The sequence below is a fragment of the Leopardus geoffroyi genome, chromosome C1 (genome assembly GCF_018350155.1).
Source record: "Leopardus geoffroyi isolate Oge1 chromosome C1, O.geoffroyi_Oge1_pat1.0, whole genome shotgun sequence".
NCBI classification, from domain to species: domain Eukaryota; kingdom Metazoa; phylum Chordata; class Mammalia; order Carnivora; family Felidae; genus Leopardus; species Leopardus geoffroyi.
Window position 1 is genome coordinate 31208350 of NC_059328.1, and position 15170 is coordinate 31223519.

Below are 15170 nucleotides of genomic sequence, written 5' to 3' on the forward strand. Positions count from 1 at the left end.
AAAGGCCATATTTCATTTTTTCTCATTGCCACGTAGTATTCCATTGTGTATATAAACCACAATTTCTTTATCCATTCATCAGTTGATGGACATTTAGGCTCTTTCCATAATTTGGCTATTGTTGAGAGTGCTGCTATGAACATTGGGGTACAAGTGCCCCTATGCATCAGTACTCCTGTATCCCTTGGATAAATTCCTAGCAGTGCTATTGCTGGGTCATAGGGTAGGTCTATTTTTAATTTTCTGAGGAACCTCCACACTGCTTTCCAGAGCGGCTGCACCAATTTGCATTCCCACCAACAGTGCAAGAGGGTTCCCGTTTCTCCACATCCTCTCCAGCATCTAGAGTCTCCTGATTTGTTCATTTTGGCCACTCTGACCGGCGTGAGGTGATACCTGAGTGTGGTTTTGATTTGTATTTCCCTGATGAGGAGCGACGTTGAGCATCTTTTCATGTGCCTGTTGGTCATCCGGATGTCTTCTTTAGAGAAGTGTCTATTCATGTTTTCTGCCCCTTTCTTCACTGGGTTATTTGTTTTTCGGGTGTGGAGTTTGGTGAGCTCTTTATAGATTTTGGATACTAGCCCTTTGTCCGAGATGTCATTTGCAAATATCTTTTCCCATTCCGTTGGTTGCCTTTTAGTTTTGTTGGTTGTTTCCTTTGCTGTGCAGAAGCTTTTTATCTTCATAAGGTCCCAGTAATTCACTTTTGCTTTTAATTCCCTTGCCTTTGGGGATGTGTCGAGTAAGAGATTGCTACGGCTGAGGTCAGAGAGGTCTTTTCCTGCTTTCTCCTCTAAGGTTTTGATGGTTTCCTGTCTCACATTCAGGTCCTTTATCCATTTTGAGTTTATTTTTGTGAATGGTGTGAGAAAGTGGTCTAGTTTCAACCTTCTGCATGTTGCTGTCCAGTTGTCCCAGCACCATTTGTTAAAGAGGCTGTCTTTTTTCCATTGGATGTTCTTTCCTGCTTTGTCAAAGATGAGTTGGCCATACGTTTGTGGGTCTAGTTCTGGGGTTTCTATTCTATTCCATTGGTCTATGTGTCTGTTTTTGTGCCAATACCATGCTGTCTTGATGATGACAGCTTTGTAGTAGAGGCTAAAGTCTGGGATTGTGATGCCTCCTGCTTTGGTCTTCAAAATTCCTTTGGCTATTCGGGGCCTTTTGTGGTTCCATATGAATTTTAGGATTGCTTGTTCTAGTTTCGAGAAGAATGCTGATGCAATTTTGATTGGGATTGCATTGAATGTGTAGATAGCTTTGGGTAGTATTGACATTTTGACAATATTTATTTTTCCAATCCATGAGCAGGGAATGTCTTTCCATTTCTTTAAATCTTCTTCAATTACCTTCATAAGCTTTCTATAGTTTTCAGCATACAGATCCTTTACATCTTTGGTTAGATTTATTCCTAGGTACTTTATGCTTCTTGGTGCAATTGTGAATGGCATCAGTTTCTTTATTTGTCTTTCTGTTGCTTCATTGTTAGTGTATAAGAATGCAACTGATTTCTGTACATTGATTTTGTATCCTGCAACTTTGCTGAATTCATGTATCAATTCTAGCAGACTTTTGGTGGAGTCTATCGGATTTTCCACGTATAATATCATGTCATCTGCAAAAAGCGAAAGCTTGATTTCATCTTTGCAAGCTTCGGATTCTTGATTTTGGCTCAGGTCATGAACTCATGTTGCGTGAGATCAAGCCTTGCTTCGAGCTCTGTGCTGACAGTCAGGAGCCTGCTTGGAATTCTCTCCCTCCCCCCTCCCCCCCCCCCCTCCCCGCCACTTGTGCGTGCATGCATGCATGCACTTACTCACACTCTCTCTCTCTAAATTAGTAAACATTTTAAAAAAATAGAAATGCAACAGATTTCTGTATATTAATTTTGTATCCTGTGACTTTGTTGAATTCATGTATCAGTTCTAGTAGTTTTTTGGTAGAGTCTTCAGGGTTTCTGTATATAGTATCAGGTCATCTATAAATAGTGAAAATTTTACTTCTTCCTTACCAATTTGGATGCTGTTATTTCTTTTTGTTATCTGACTGCTGTGACTAGGATGTCCAAACTATGTTGAATGAAAATGGTAAGAGTGGACATCCCTGTCTTCTTCCTGAACTGAGAGGAAAAGCTCTGATTTTCACCACTGAGTATGATGTTTGCTGTAGGTTTGTCATATATGGCCTTAATTAATGTTGAGGTGTGTTCCTGCTAAACCTACTTCGTTGAAAAGTTTTTATCATGAGTGAATGTAGTACTTTGTCAGATGCTTTTTCTGCTTCTGTTGAGATGATTACATGGTTTTTATCCTTCTCTTGTTAATGTGACCTATCATATTGATTGATTTGTGAATAGTGAATCACGTTGCATCCTTGGAATAAATCACACTTGATCATGGTGACTAATTTTTTTTAAGTGTTGTTGGATTTGGTTTGCTAATATTTTGTTGAGGATATTTGCATCTATGTTCATCAGATATTGGCTTATAGTTTTCTTTTTGTGTAGCGTCTACCTGGTTTTGGAAGCACGGTAATGCTGACCTTGTAGAATGGATTTGTAATCATTCCTTCCTCTTTTTTTTTTTTGAAATAGTTTGAGAAGAATAGGTGTTAACTCTTCTTTAAATGTTTGACAGAATTCACCTGTGAAGCCATTTAGTCCTGGACTTTTGTTTGTTGGGAATTTTTTGATTTCTGATTCAACTTCACTGCTAGTAGTTGGTCTGTTCAAATGCTCTTATTTCTTTCTGATTCAGTTTAGAAGGTTATATGTTTCTAGGACTTTATCCATTTCTTCCAGGTTATCAAGTTTGTTGACATACAATTTTTTATAATCTTGTATAATCCTTTGTATTTCTGTGGTGTAGGTTGTTATTTTTCCTCTTTTATTTCTGATTTATTTGCATCCTCCTTTTTTTTCTAATGATTCTGGCTAAAGGTTTATCAATTTTGTTGCATTTTTTAAAGAACCACCTCCTGGTTTCTTTAGTTTTATTTCACTTATTTCTCCTCTAATCTTTTTCATTTCCTTCCTTCTGTTGGCTTTGGGCTTTGTTCTTTTTCTAGCTCCTCGAGGAGTAAGTTTAGGTCATTTGAGATTTTTCTTGATTATAAAGTAATTTTAAAACTATAATCACACAGTTCTTTTAATATTCCTAATAGATTTTCCCTTCTAGAGTGACCTATAGCTTTATTCTTCTTCCTTTCTTTACTCTGACACATTAGCCCTTCCAAGGATGTTAGCAGCTGTAGGATTAATGCTGCTCCACGCAGCAGGAAGGGATTAACAAGGATTTCCCTCTTGTTGGCCTCCTGAGGAGCTAGAATGAGTAAAGGAAAGAAAATATTTAGTCACTTCACACTTGGAAAAGTAAGCTTCTTCCAAGCAGTTTAAAGAGAAATAGAATCTAAAATTTTGAAATTTGGAATCTTTTTTTTTTTTAACCCCTTCTGTTGTTTTCATAGGTGTTTGTTTGTTTTGCTAATGGGATATTGGAGTGGGATATTTGAAACTTAGGAATTCTGTAAAACATGTGACTAAGTTGGAATCTGATAAAAGCAGTCACTTATTTTTAAACACATATACTAGAATTTATTTATCAGAAGTATCATTCTTGAATGTGGTCATCACAGAAGATAGTATTTGAAGTGTTAACTATGTAACTATTACCCAAAAGTTTTTTTTTTTTAATTTTCTTAGAAATTTCCTTTAGAGATACTTACAAACCACAATAAAATATATCCTATTACTTTAAATCAGCCACCGTATATATGCTTGATCTCAAAAGGTATATTACTCAGCTTATTAATTAACCATGGCCCCAAAAGAATTTTGGCTCTGCAAAAATCAAAGATGTGCTGGAGGAATGAGTTTCCTATAGATGTCTGCAGTGATAATACCATTAGAGTAGCCAAGCAAATAAGAAAGATAACCATTTTTGAATGGGACAGTGTACATATAGATGTGTAATTACTACTGCTGCTTTTAAAATAAAGTTCAGGGTGCCTGGATAGCTCAGTTGGATAAGTGTCCGACTTTGGCTCAGGTCATGATCTCATGGTACGTGGGTTCGAGCCCCTCGTCGAGCTCTACTGACAGCTCAGAGTCTGGATCCTGCTTCCGATTCTGTGTCTCCCCCTCTGTCTCTCTCTCTGTCCCTCTCCTTGTAGTCTCTCTGTCTCTCTTCTCTCTCTCTCAAAAATAAACATTAAAAAAATTAAAATAAAATTCATGGGGCACCTGGGCCGCTCAGTCAAACGTTCGACTTAGGCTCAGGTCATGATCTCAAGGTTCGTGAGTTCGAGCCCTGTGTTGGGCTCTGTGCTGACAGCTTGGAGACTTGAGCCTGCTTTGGATTTTGTTTCTCCCTCTCTCTCTCTCTCTGCCCCTCCTTCGCTAATGCTGTGTCTCAAAAATAAATATAAAAAAAATTAAAGGTCATACAGGGGTGCCTCTCTCTGTCAAAAGTAAATAAACATTTAAACAAATAAAGTTCAGGGGCGCCTGGGTGGCGCAGTCGGTTAAGCGTCCGACTTCAGCCAGGTCACGATCTCGTGGTCCGTGAGTTCGAGCCCCGCGTCGGGCTCTGGGCTGATGGCTCAGAGCCTGGAGCCTGCTTCGGATTCTGTGTCTCCCTCTCTCTCTGCCCCTCCCCCGTTCATGCTCTGTCTCTCTCTGTCCCAAAAATAAATAAACGTTGAAAAAAAAATTAAAAAAAAAACAAACAAAAAAACAAAGTTCATACAGGTGAGCCTTAAACCTCCACACAAAGCTTTCAGCAAGTATTTGATAGGTTGACCTTTGCTTTCTTAGATCTGAGTTTAATGTATGTTGGGGCACCTGGGTGGCTCAGTCAGTTGTACATCTGACTTCAGCTCAAGTCATGATCTCATGGTTCGTGAGTTTGAGCCCCACCTGCTCGCTATCAGGAAGAGCCCTCTTCCAATCCTCTGTCCCTCTCTCTCAGCCCCTCCCCACCGCATTCGCTTATGTGCTCTCTCTCTCAAAATATATGTATAAAAAAATCTTGTACATTTGTGTTTCTTTGATGTAATCTCATGCCTGTTCTCTCCCAGGCTAGACTGTGATATGCCAGGGTCAATGTGTGTGTTGTCCTTAGTACCTGACGAAGACCACATATCCATATATGTTTTATTTAACCGAATTTTGTTGGAAGTAAAAAGTGGTCATGAGAATCACATACTGTATCTGCAGGAGCCACCTTTAAAGATGGTCATCCCTTAATGCCACAAAGTTTTCTTTGACTCATTTCCACAATGCCTGAATTCTAGATAACCGTGTGACATGCTGACTGGACTTTGGGCTTCCTGATATGCAGAAACCCAGTGTAGTTTAAAGTTCTTGCATGGTAGCTAGATCTCTGCTGAAGTATGTTTCCTACCATTAATAGAACTAAATTTCCTTTCCAGTTTTTATGAATTTGTATATAATTTGTTGACTTGAAGTAGGCAGTGGGCTAATTGGAAGCATCTATACAGTGGAATCATTTTCAGTATATTCTTTAATGGTTGTCCATTTAAAAAAATCGTACCATTATAGTAATTGATATTTGTCCCAGTGCATGTATGATCCAACAGGTTCTGAGTTACTATTTTATTGGTGGTTTCCGTTTTCCAGTGTACAGATTTGAATGGATGACATGGTAGCATTTTCATGAGCTGGTTGTTTTGCTTTCAGGCAAATTTGTATATTTGGTTGGGTAATGAGTGGTAGTTTTAAATTGTTGGATCATAATTGTGTAAGTATGTTTAAAAACAAAATACCCTTTTTTGATCATGGTTATTTGGAATTAAAATAACTATAGCTTGAAATATTTAATTTGGAATAAATCGGGCCATAAACATTCTGATATATATTTTAAAAGTTATTTGAGGGGCTCCTGAGTGGCTCACCGGTTAAGTGGCCAACTTTTGGTTTCAGCTCAGGTCATGATCTCACGGTTCGTGAGTTCAAGCCCTGCATTGGGCTTTGTGCTGGTAGTACAGAGCCTGCTTGGGATTCTCTCTCTGCCCCTCCTGCACTCCTTCTCTTTCTTTCTTTCTTTCTCTCTCTCTCTCTCTCTCTCTCTCTCTCTCTCTCACTCTCTCCCTCCTTCCCTCCCTCAAAATAAATAGATAAAAAAAAATTATTTAAGAGGCTTTAATACTCAACTTGCCTCTTACCACTTTATCAGATTTGCCTAACTTTAAACTAATATCTAGTTGACGTATTTTAGATAGTAGATATTCCTGATGCAGGGTTCAAACTCGGGAACCATGAGATCATATATGACCTGAGCCGAAACCAAGAGTCAGATGCTTAACTGACTGAGCCATCCAGGTGCCCAGCAATCTTGTGAGTTAAAAAAATGAACAGTCACCCCAATTACTTGCCTAGCCAGTAGCTATTTTCAAAGCTGACCTGTCTCAATTTTTTACTTTTCCTGGTTAGGAAAGCAACACTAGTCACCAAAGACAAACACTTAAAGGCATTTTAAGTTAATTTTATTTATCATAGCTCAAATTTGCCATCATTAAATATTAAAAGCTTTAATCATGTATCTTTTTTTTTTTTTTTTTTAATTTTTTCAACGTTTATTTATTTTTGGGACAGAGAGAGACAGAGCATGAACGGGGGAGGGGCAGAGAGAGAGGGAGACACAGAATCGGAAACAGGCTCCAGGCTCTGAGCCATCAGCCCAGAGCCTGACGCGGGGCTCGAACTCACGGACCGCGAGATCGTGACCTGGCTGAAGTCGGACGCTTAACCGACTGCGCCACCCAGGCGCCCCTAATCATGTATCTTTTAAGGAGTATATTCATTTAGATCTTTGAGGCAAGTTTTGTATGTATGTAAGAATTTCACCATATGAGAATCCTAGTTACTTCTTTAAAAATACAATAGGGGTGCCTGGGTGAATCAGTTGGTTGAACAACTAACTCTTGATTTCAGCTGAGGTCATGATATCAGGGTCATGGGATCAAGCCCTGCATTGGGCTTTGTGCTGAACACAGAGCCTGCTTGAGATTATCTGTCTTCCTCTGCCCCTCTCCTGCTCACACACATGCTCTCTAAATTAATTAATTAATTAAATAAAGTATAATAAAATAAGTTCTGTTAAATTTGTTTATTTTCAATCTGTTGAGGTATGTTCGTTTGTTAAGCTTTGTATTTGTACCCAGCTTCCTAGAATAGTCTGTTAATAGCAGTAAGGTATTAGTGTTCTAAAACTGGCTTGTGAAAATAATACTTTTTTATGAAAATTGTTTAAGAAACAATTAAGTTAAGTAAGTTAAGTTAAGTATGTATTGCAGTGTACAGAAAAGAGTCACTTTTTTAAAGTGGTAACATTCTCTTTAGTTTTACTAAGTAACTTCCCTTGCATTCATATTAGTATTTTTATCCTGGACATTTTTGAGTTACTAGTGCTTTTCCTTGAGAATTTTCTCTTGGGGCTCCTGGGTGGCTCAGTCGGTTCAGTGTCAGACTCTTGATTTCGTCTCAGGTCATGATCTCACACGGTTGGTGAGTTCAAGCCTCATGTTGGGCTCTGTGCTGACAGCGTGAAACCTACTTGGGATTGTCTCTGCCACTCCCTGCTCATGCATTCTGTCTTTTTCTCTCAAAATAAATGAACTTTAAAAAAAAAATGTTTTTTCTCTTAACCCATTCAGTGCCTTTAATTAACTTGTTCTTTTCAAGCTTTCTTTGTTTCCATAATGAATATTTGTAAGATTCTCGTATTTTAGCTGTTTCTAAAAGTGCCATTTTGCTATTTTTATTAGTAATATTTGAACATTCCAAAATGCATGCCTAAGTAGCTTCATGACATTTTAGAGCTAGAAAGGGCCAGGTAAGTGGAGAAGTGTACTGTTAGAATAGTTATTAGTTGTATACATTTTGTTAGCAGTGTCGGGATGTCTCATCATCTCTGCCCACTAGGATAGAGTTTAACGATTTTACCAGTTTGAGAGGACCCAATAGGGAATGTAGACAGTTTTTTTTTTCTTCTAGTTTCTGTTTACTATCAATTTATCTTTACAAACCAAAGTGGGGTGGGGAGGTGGGCAGCAAATACCAGTTGCTTTAAATGTTTTACCTTAATCTTTCTTTTTATAGGGAATTGACTCTCTTTTGGAGTAAACTGCAGAGAAGAATTGACCCATCTTTAGACACTTTTTTGGAGCGCTGTCGTCAGTTTGGTGTCATAGCTAAAACACAGCAGCATTTGTTTTGCCTGATTAGAGTTATACAAACAGAAGTGAGTAATTTTGCTTTTTATGATGATTGTCCTAGAACTGAAGAAATGAGTGGGGAGATTACTTCTCAGACAACTCCTTTTAGACAAGGAAAGATTATGGAATTGGACGTACCTAGGTGTTTCTGCAGATTGACCTTTTAGAATCCACAGTTTTCTTAATGGAAGATAGTGATTTAAAGTGACTGGAGGAAGGGAAGATTATGTTTCTGGGCTATATCTACTACCCTATATCTACTTTTCCTAGAACAGTTTTCTATATTTTATGCAAGCATGTTTGTTTGCATATTAACATAATTATTAACATGAAGAAAATATAACTATATTTTCCTTAAGAATAGAGTAATACATTTTCTAGGTTTTGGAATAATAGAACAGTTCCAGAATTAGCTATACAAAAATTATAATCTGTGCACAACAGGAAACAAGTTAGATATTTTTAGGAAGTAAATATTTCCTAAAATGAAATGAAGTGCTATATATAAAGCCTTGTTTTTTGAGTTGAGCCCTATAGATATATAAGACTATTAGCTTAGAGATTCAGCACAAATCTTATACTGTTCCCTGTTTTTGTTTTGTTTTTAGTATCTGCTCATGACTGAGCTCTCCGTATACCCATAGCTATAATGGCTCATGGCTATGTTTCATGGGCTACTTCTTTGACAACATCCAAGGATTGTTTATACTAAAGCCAAGGCACAGTTGTATCTTTGATACATCCTTTCTCCTTTAATGTAAACATCTATATCCTATACTTTATTTGAAATATGTTGGTCTGGTCTTCTCCAGTGAAGATAGGAAAAGGTAAAAAAACAGTTATTAAAAAGTAAATTCATGGTCAGATATGTTAGGTGATAATTATTTCTAATCACTGTGAATGAAGTTGTATCTCCTGTCACAGAAAGAACATGTTCAAGTAATTACCGAACTTGTGTTATTTTTAAAAATTAGTTTTAGGGGCATCTGGGTGGCTCAGGTAATGATCTCGTGGTCTGTGGGTTCGCACCCGACATCGGGCTCTGTGTTGACAGCTCAGAGCCTGGAGCCTACTCCGGATTCTGTGTCTCCCTCTCTGCCCCTCCCTGACTCACACTCTGTCTCTCTCTGTCTCTCAAAAATGAATAAACGTGCCGGGCGCCTAGGTGGGTCAGTTGGTTAAGCATCCGACTTCAGCTCAGGTCATATCGCATTCCGTGAGTTCGAGCCCCACATCGGGCTGTGTGCTGACAGCTCAGAGCCTGGAGCCTGCTTCGGATTTCGTGTCTCAGTCTCTCTCTTCCCCTCCCCCACTCGCACTCTGTCTCTCTGTCTCTGTCTCTCTCTCTCTCAAAAATAAACATTATGGAAAGAGCCTAAATGTCCATCAATTGATGAATGGATAAAGAAGTTGTGGTTTATACATACAATGGAATACTACTTGGCAATGAGAAAGAATGAAATCTGGCCTTTTGTAGCAACGTGGATGGAACTGGAGAGTGTTATGCTAAGTGAAATAAGTCATACAGAGACAGACAGATACCATATGTTTTCACTCTTATTTTGATCCTGAGAAACTTAACAGAAGACCATGGGGGAGAGGGAGGGGGGAAAAGGTACAGAGAGGGAAGGAGGCAAACCATAAGAGACTCTTAAAAACTGAGAATAAACTGAGGGTTGATGGGGGGTGGGAGGGAGGGGAAAGTAGGTGATGGGCATTGAGGAGGGCACCTGTTGGGGTGAACACTGGGTGTTCTATGGAAACCAATTTGACAATAAATTTCATATTAAAAAAAATAAACATTAAAACATTTTTTCATTAGTTTTAGAATTGGCCTTTAAAAAGTTTTATTTTGGGGGCGCCTGGGTGGCTCAGTCGGTTGAGCGTCCGACTTCAGCTCAGATCATGATCTCACGGTCCGTGAGTTCGAGCCCTGCATCCGGCTCTGTGCTGACAGCTCAGAGCCCGGAGTCTGCTTCAGATTCTGTGTCTCCCTCTCTCTCTGACCCTCCCCTGTTCATGCTGTGTCTCTCCCTGTCTCAAAAATAGATAAACACTAAAAAAAATTTTTTTAAGTTTTATTTTGTAAGTTTTAAGGAGAGTATTAGTTTTCTATTGCTGCATAACAAATTACCACAAACCTAGCACTTAAAACAACACCCAATTGTTAGCTCAGTTTTGTAGGACACAATGTAGCACAGTGTGGCCAAGTTTGTTGCTCAGAGTATCAAGAAGGTGGAATCAAGGTTTTTGCCAGCTTGTGTTCTTATCTGGAAGCTCTGTGGAAAATCTACTTCTAAGCTCATTCTTGTTGACAGAATTCTCTTCCTTTCAGTTGTAAGACTAAAGCCCTCATTTTTTGCTGGCTGCCAGCTGCAGCCTGTTTTCAGCTACTAGAAGCCATCCTCATTCCATACCTGCATTTTTAAGCAAGCAGACATTTAAGAAATTCTCCTAATTTGAATCTGACCTTCTCTAAATCTGATTTCCAGACACCTAGATGTAGAGGGCTTGAATGATTAGGTCAGGCCCACCTAGGTAATCCACCTGTTTTAAGATCAACTGATTTGGGGTCTTTATTACACCCACAAAGTCCTTTTTCCCATATGACATAATCATAGGAATTATACTTACAGGATCCACTTACCCTTGAATGGAGGAGATTATACAAAAGTGAGAGTCATTTTGGAATTCTGCTTACCTCAAGGAACCACAGAAAATGGGAAAGCTGCTAGAGGACTAGGGAAAGTGGGTTTCTGAGGCACTTGGCTGGCTCACTTGGTGGAGCATGTGACTTGTTCTTGGAGTTGTGAGTTCAAGTAAATAGAGATTACTATAAAAAAAAAAAAAAAAAGTGGGTTTCTGACACAGACCAAGGAATTTGCTGTCCACCTACATAACCAGACCCATTCCTCTTTAATCCTCATTTCAGGTACTTTCCACTATAATCATTCATGATAACTGGCCTAAAGGGTAGAAAAGATGTGGACTGGTAGGTGGAAGGCAGTGAGTGGAGAATTCCCTTCAAATTGAGAGACTCACCTCTGGGTTTTTCAACGTTTATTTATTTTTGGGACAGAGAGAGACAGAGCATGAACGGGGGAGGGGCAGAGAGAGAGGGAGACACAGAATCGGAAACAGGCTCCGGGCTCCGAGCCATCAGCCCAGAGCCCGACGCGGGGCTCGAACTCACGGACCGCGAGATAGTGACCTGGCTGAAGTCGGACGCTTAACCGACTGCGCCACCCAGGCGCCCCACACCTCTGGGTTTTTAAAGAGGGATGGATCTAACCTGTATCAGTTAGGATCTAGTTCTGCCGCGAGTAGTAGATATCCCACAATAGTAGTGCTCTAAAGAAAGTGGAAATTTTTCCTTTTCTCACGTAGGTAGATAATCCAGGCAGACAGGCCAAGGTTGCTTTTAGTGGTTCCACGTATCAGAAACCCAGGTTCCTTTTTGTCTGCCATCAACACATAGTTTCCGTCTCATGTTCTAAAAGCTAACTATTCCAATCCTAGCTATCATGTCCATTCCTGATAGCAGGGCACTGGGAGTGGGGAGGCAAACCACACCATGATAACACCTTTTCGTCATCCCCTCTAATACACACAGCCCCATCTAGCTGCAAGGGAGACAGGAGATATATTTATTATTTCAGGTTACTTTGTAACCAGATAGAAACCAGGCATTCTGTTTTTGTAGCAGAAGAGGCAAAGGATATTGGGATACAGCGTATAACCAATGACTTAGTCCTTGGGATGGAACAGGTTAATGATGCTAAAAAGCTTGTGTGGGCATTAGGTCTTTTGCAGAAGGCAACAGTGTATAATGGAGAGGGCCTTGTGATAGTACCTCTTTATTTTCTGGGCTTCCATTTTCTATAAATGAAGAGCTTAAACCAGATCATTTAAAGGTGCTTAGGGGCATCTGGGTGGCTCAGTTGGTTGTGTCTGATCTTGATTTCAGCTCAGGTCATGATCCCAGGGTCATGGGATTGAGCCCCACATTGGGGTCTGTGCTGTACGTGGAGCCTTCTTGGGATTCTCTCTCTCTCCCTCTCTCCTCTCCCCCACTCCTTTACGTGCATGCTGTCTCTCTAATTAATTACTTAATTGGTTAAAAAAATAAAGGTGCTTAGAGTTGTTAGACTTTAAAAATAGTATGAATGAAGGTAGATGAGGTTATATTTTGAAGTGGAAGTTAAAGAAGAGGGCAACATTCAAGAAACTTGAATCCAGTTTATTTGGCCATATGGCCCTTTTTGGTGGAACATCTAGTGCTTACTGTTTTGCAAAACATGACTTTGTCTATTTTAATTCCTTCTCTTTAGTAATAGAGAAGCTGAAAATTAGAGGTGTATGACTTGTAAAGATTGTAAACCTAGTTGCAGCAGAGTCAGGACTGGACCATGGGTATCTTGACAAATTGCGTAATGTGATATGATTATCATTTGTAAATCAGAGCACAGAGGTCTTGGAGGGTCAGGTAAGTTTTAAAATAATTCATAGGTTCTCAACAAGTTATTATTCTTTTTGGAAGAGTGAGATAGACTACAAAGAATATTCTTTTTTTTTTTATTTTGAGAGAAAGTGCATTAGCAGGGGAGGGAGGGAGACAGAGAGACAGAGAGGGAATCTTAATCAGGCTCCACCCTCAGCGTGGAGCCAGACGCAGGACTTGATCCCACAAACCGTGAGATCATGACCTGAGCTGAAATCAAGAGTCGGATGCTTAACCAACTGAGCTACCCAGGCTCCGTCCATTCTTTCTTAAATAGCCCAATCTGGATGAAATGGTAAAATCTACAAAATCACTAAGCGCACTTTTCAAAAAAACAGACTTTATACCATTATGCATTCTAAACAGATATACCAAGAAGTTACTTGTTAAAAGAGTAGTGAATAAATTATAGGATATGAAATGTGGAACTGAATTTTGAAGATAGGACTAAATTGATTTTAAACCAGGTAGCTGGAACAAAGAGTGGCAGACATAGTGTATGAAGAGCACATAGGATATGGCCATATCAAGCTTTGGAATTCATAAAGGTTGTAAACTGGTTAAGAACTCAGGTTATGCACAAAGATAGCTTTAAGTTTAAATCCTTGTTCCTTTGCTCACTAGCTGGTGACTTTGGGCAGTTAACCTTCTGAGCCTTGGTTTCTTATCTATAAAATGAGGATAATGTGGGAAAATAGTATTTGGAGTAGTGCCTAGACTGTAGTAAGGTTTCAGGGATGCCTGGGTGGCTCAGTCAGTTAAGCATCTGACTTCTGCTGAGGTCATGATCTTGTGGTTCATGGGTTTGAGCCCCATGTCGGGCTCTGTGCTGACAGCTCAGAGCTTGGAGCCTGCTTTGGATTCTGTCTCCCTGTCTCTCTGCCCCTCCCCTCCTCAAAAATTAACAGACATTAAAAAATTTTTTTTTAATAAAAAAAATTAGTAAGGGTAGGGTTCTGTAAATTGATGATAGTTGTTTCTCTGTGTTCCTAGAACTTAGAATGAATGATGCTCAACACAGTATAATTGCTTAACAAATTGATTATCAATTTGAAGAGTAGAGTTTATCCTGTTATTTTACATGGTATTCTGTTGAATACTAACTATGTGCCAGAAATGTAGTAATCACTTTATATTGCTTATTTCATTTTTATAACAATGTTAGGAGGAAAATCTAATGTTACCACTACTGTTTCCATTTTATAGATGAGGCAGCTACAGCTCAGGAATTAAGAACTTGTCACTGCAGTGAAGCTGGGTTCAAAAGCAGTAAAAATCTGACTCAAAAATCTGTGCCATTGGGGCACCTGGCTGGCTCAGTCTATAGAGCATGCAATTCTTGATCTCGGGGTCATCAGTTTGAGCCCCATTTTAGGCATAGAAATTACTTTTAAAAAACTTTTATGTTTTGCATTTTAAGCCACTCTGCCATACAATCGTACTTTTCTTTGCTCATAGTATTTTCATATTCCATTTCAGCCTCTCACATAAGTCATCTTCTTGTATGCCTTGTATCATATATGACCAGATCTTTTTCCTGATTTTTTTTTTAATGTTTACTTATTTTTGAGAGAGAGCTCAAGCCAGGGAGGGGCAGGTGGAAGGGGAGGAGGCAGAGGATCTGAAGCAAGCTCTGCGCTGACAGCAGTGAGCCCATCGTAGGGCTCGAATTCACAAACTGTGAGATCATCACTTGAGCCAGAGTCAGACACCCAACCGAGTACCCAGGCACTATAGAAAGAATTTTAAGTTTTTGTTGTTTTTCCCATGGGAAGCTTGAGATTGAGTATACCTATAGCTATAAAGTACTAATTCTTTTGGGAGAAAAGAGGGAGAATCATTTCAGCCTTGAGATTTTGAAAACACTCAGCTGTTCATGACAGTTGAATTTCTTAAATCGAATTCAGTCTTAGACTCACTTTTATACAGCTGTTTCCTTTTTCACCCATTTATTTAAGCCCTGTCCTTCTTAACCAGCTTAAGACAATTCTTTTTTTTTTTTTTTTTTTTTAATTTTTTTTTCAACGTTTATTTATTTTTGGGACAGAGAGAGACAGAGCATGAACGGGGGAGGGGCAGAGAGAGAGGGAGACACAGAATCGGAAACAGGCTCCAGGCTCTGAGCCATCAGCCCAGAGCCTGACGCGGGGCTCGAACTCACGGACCGCGAGATCGTGACCTGGCTGAAGTCGGACGCTTAACCGACTGCGCCACCCAGGCGCCCCAAGACAATTCTTTTTTTGAATCCTTCAGTGACCTTATTTATCCTGATTTCCTTTGAATTCATGTACCTTTATTATTTATACATTTGGCATATAAATAAATTCCTTGAGGGTTAGACAGTGCTTTAATAGGCAGTGTCTTGTAAAGTTGGACACTATAAATGTACATTGTAACATCTAATCCAGTCCTTTCTTTGCTTGTTGAGGCA

The 15170-nt window shown here is 39.3% G+C and overlaps 1 protein-coding gene across 1 annotated transcript in view; it reads left to right on the forward strand.

The window, feature by feature from the left end:
* The window catches only part of RLF (RLF zinc finger), an 87059-nt gene that overhangs the window by 66374 nt on the left and 5515 nt on the right, over window positions 1–15170 (forward strand). The window contains exon 7 of the mRNA XM_045482320.1: window positions 8123–8264. Within this exon, the coding sequence (XP_045338276.1) occupies window positions 8123–8264 (142 nt within the window). The remainder of the gene's footprint in view (window positions 1–8122; window positions 8265–15170) is intronic.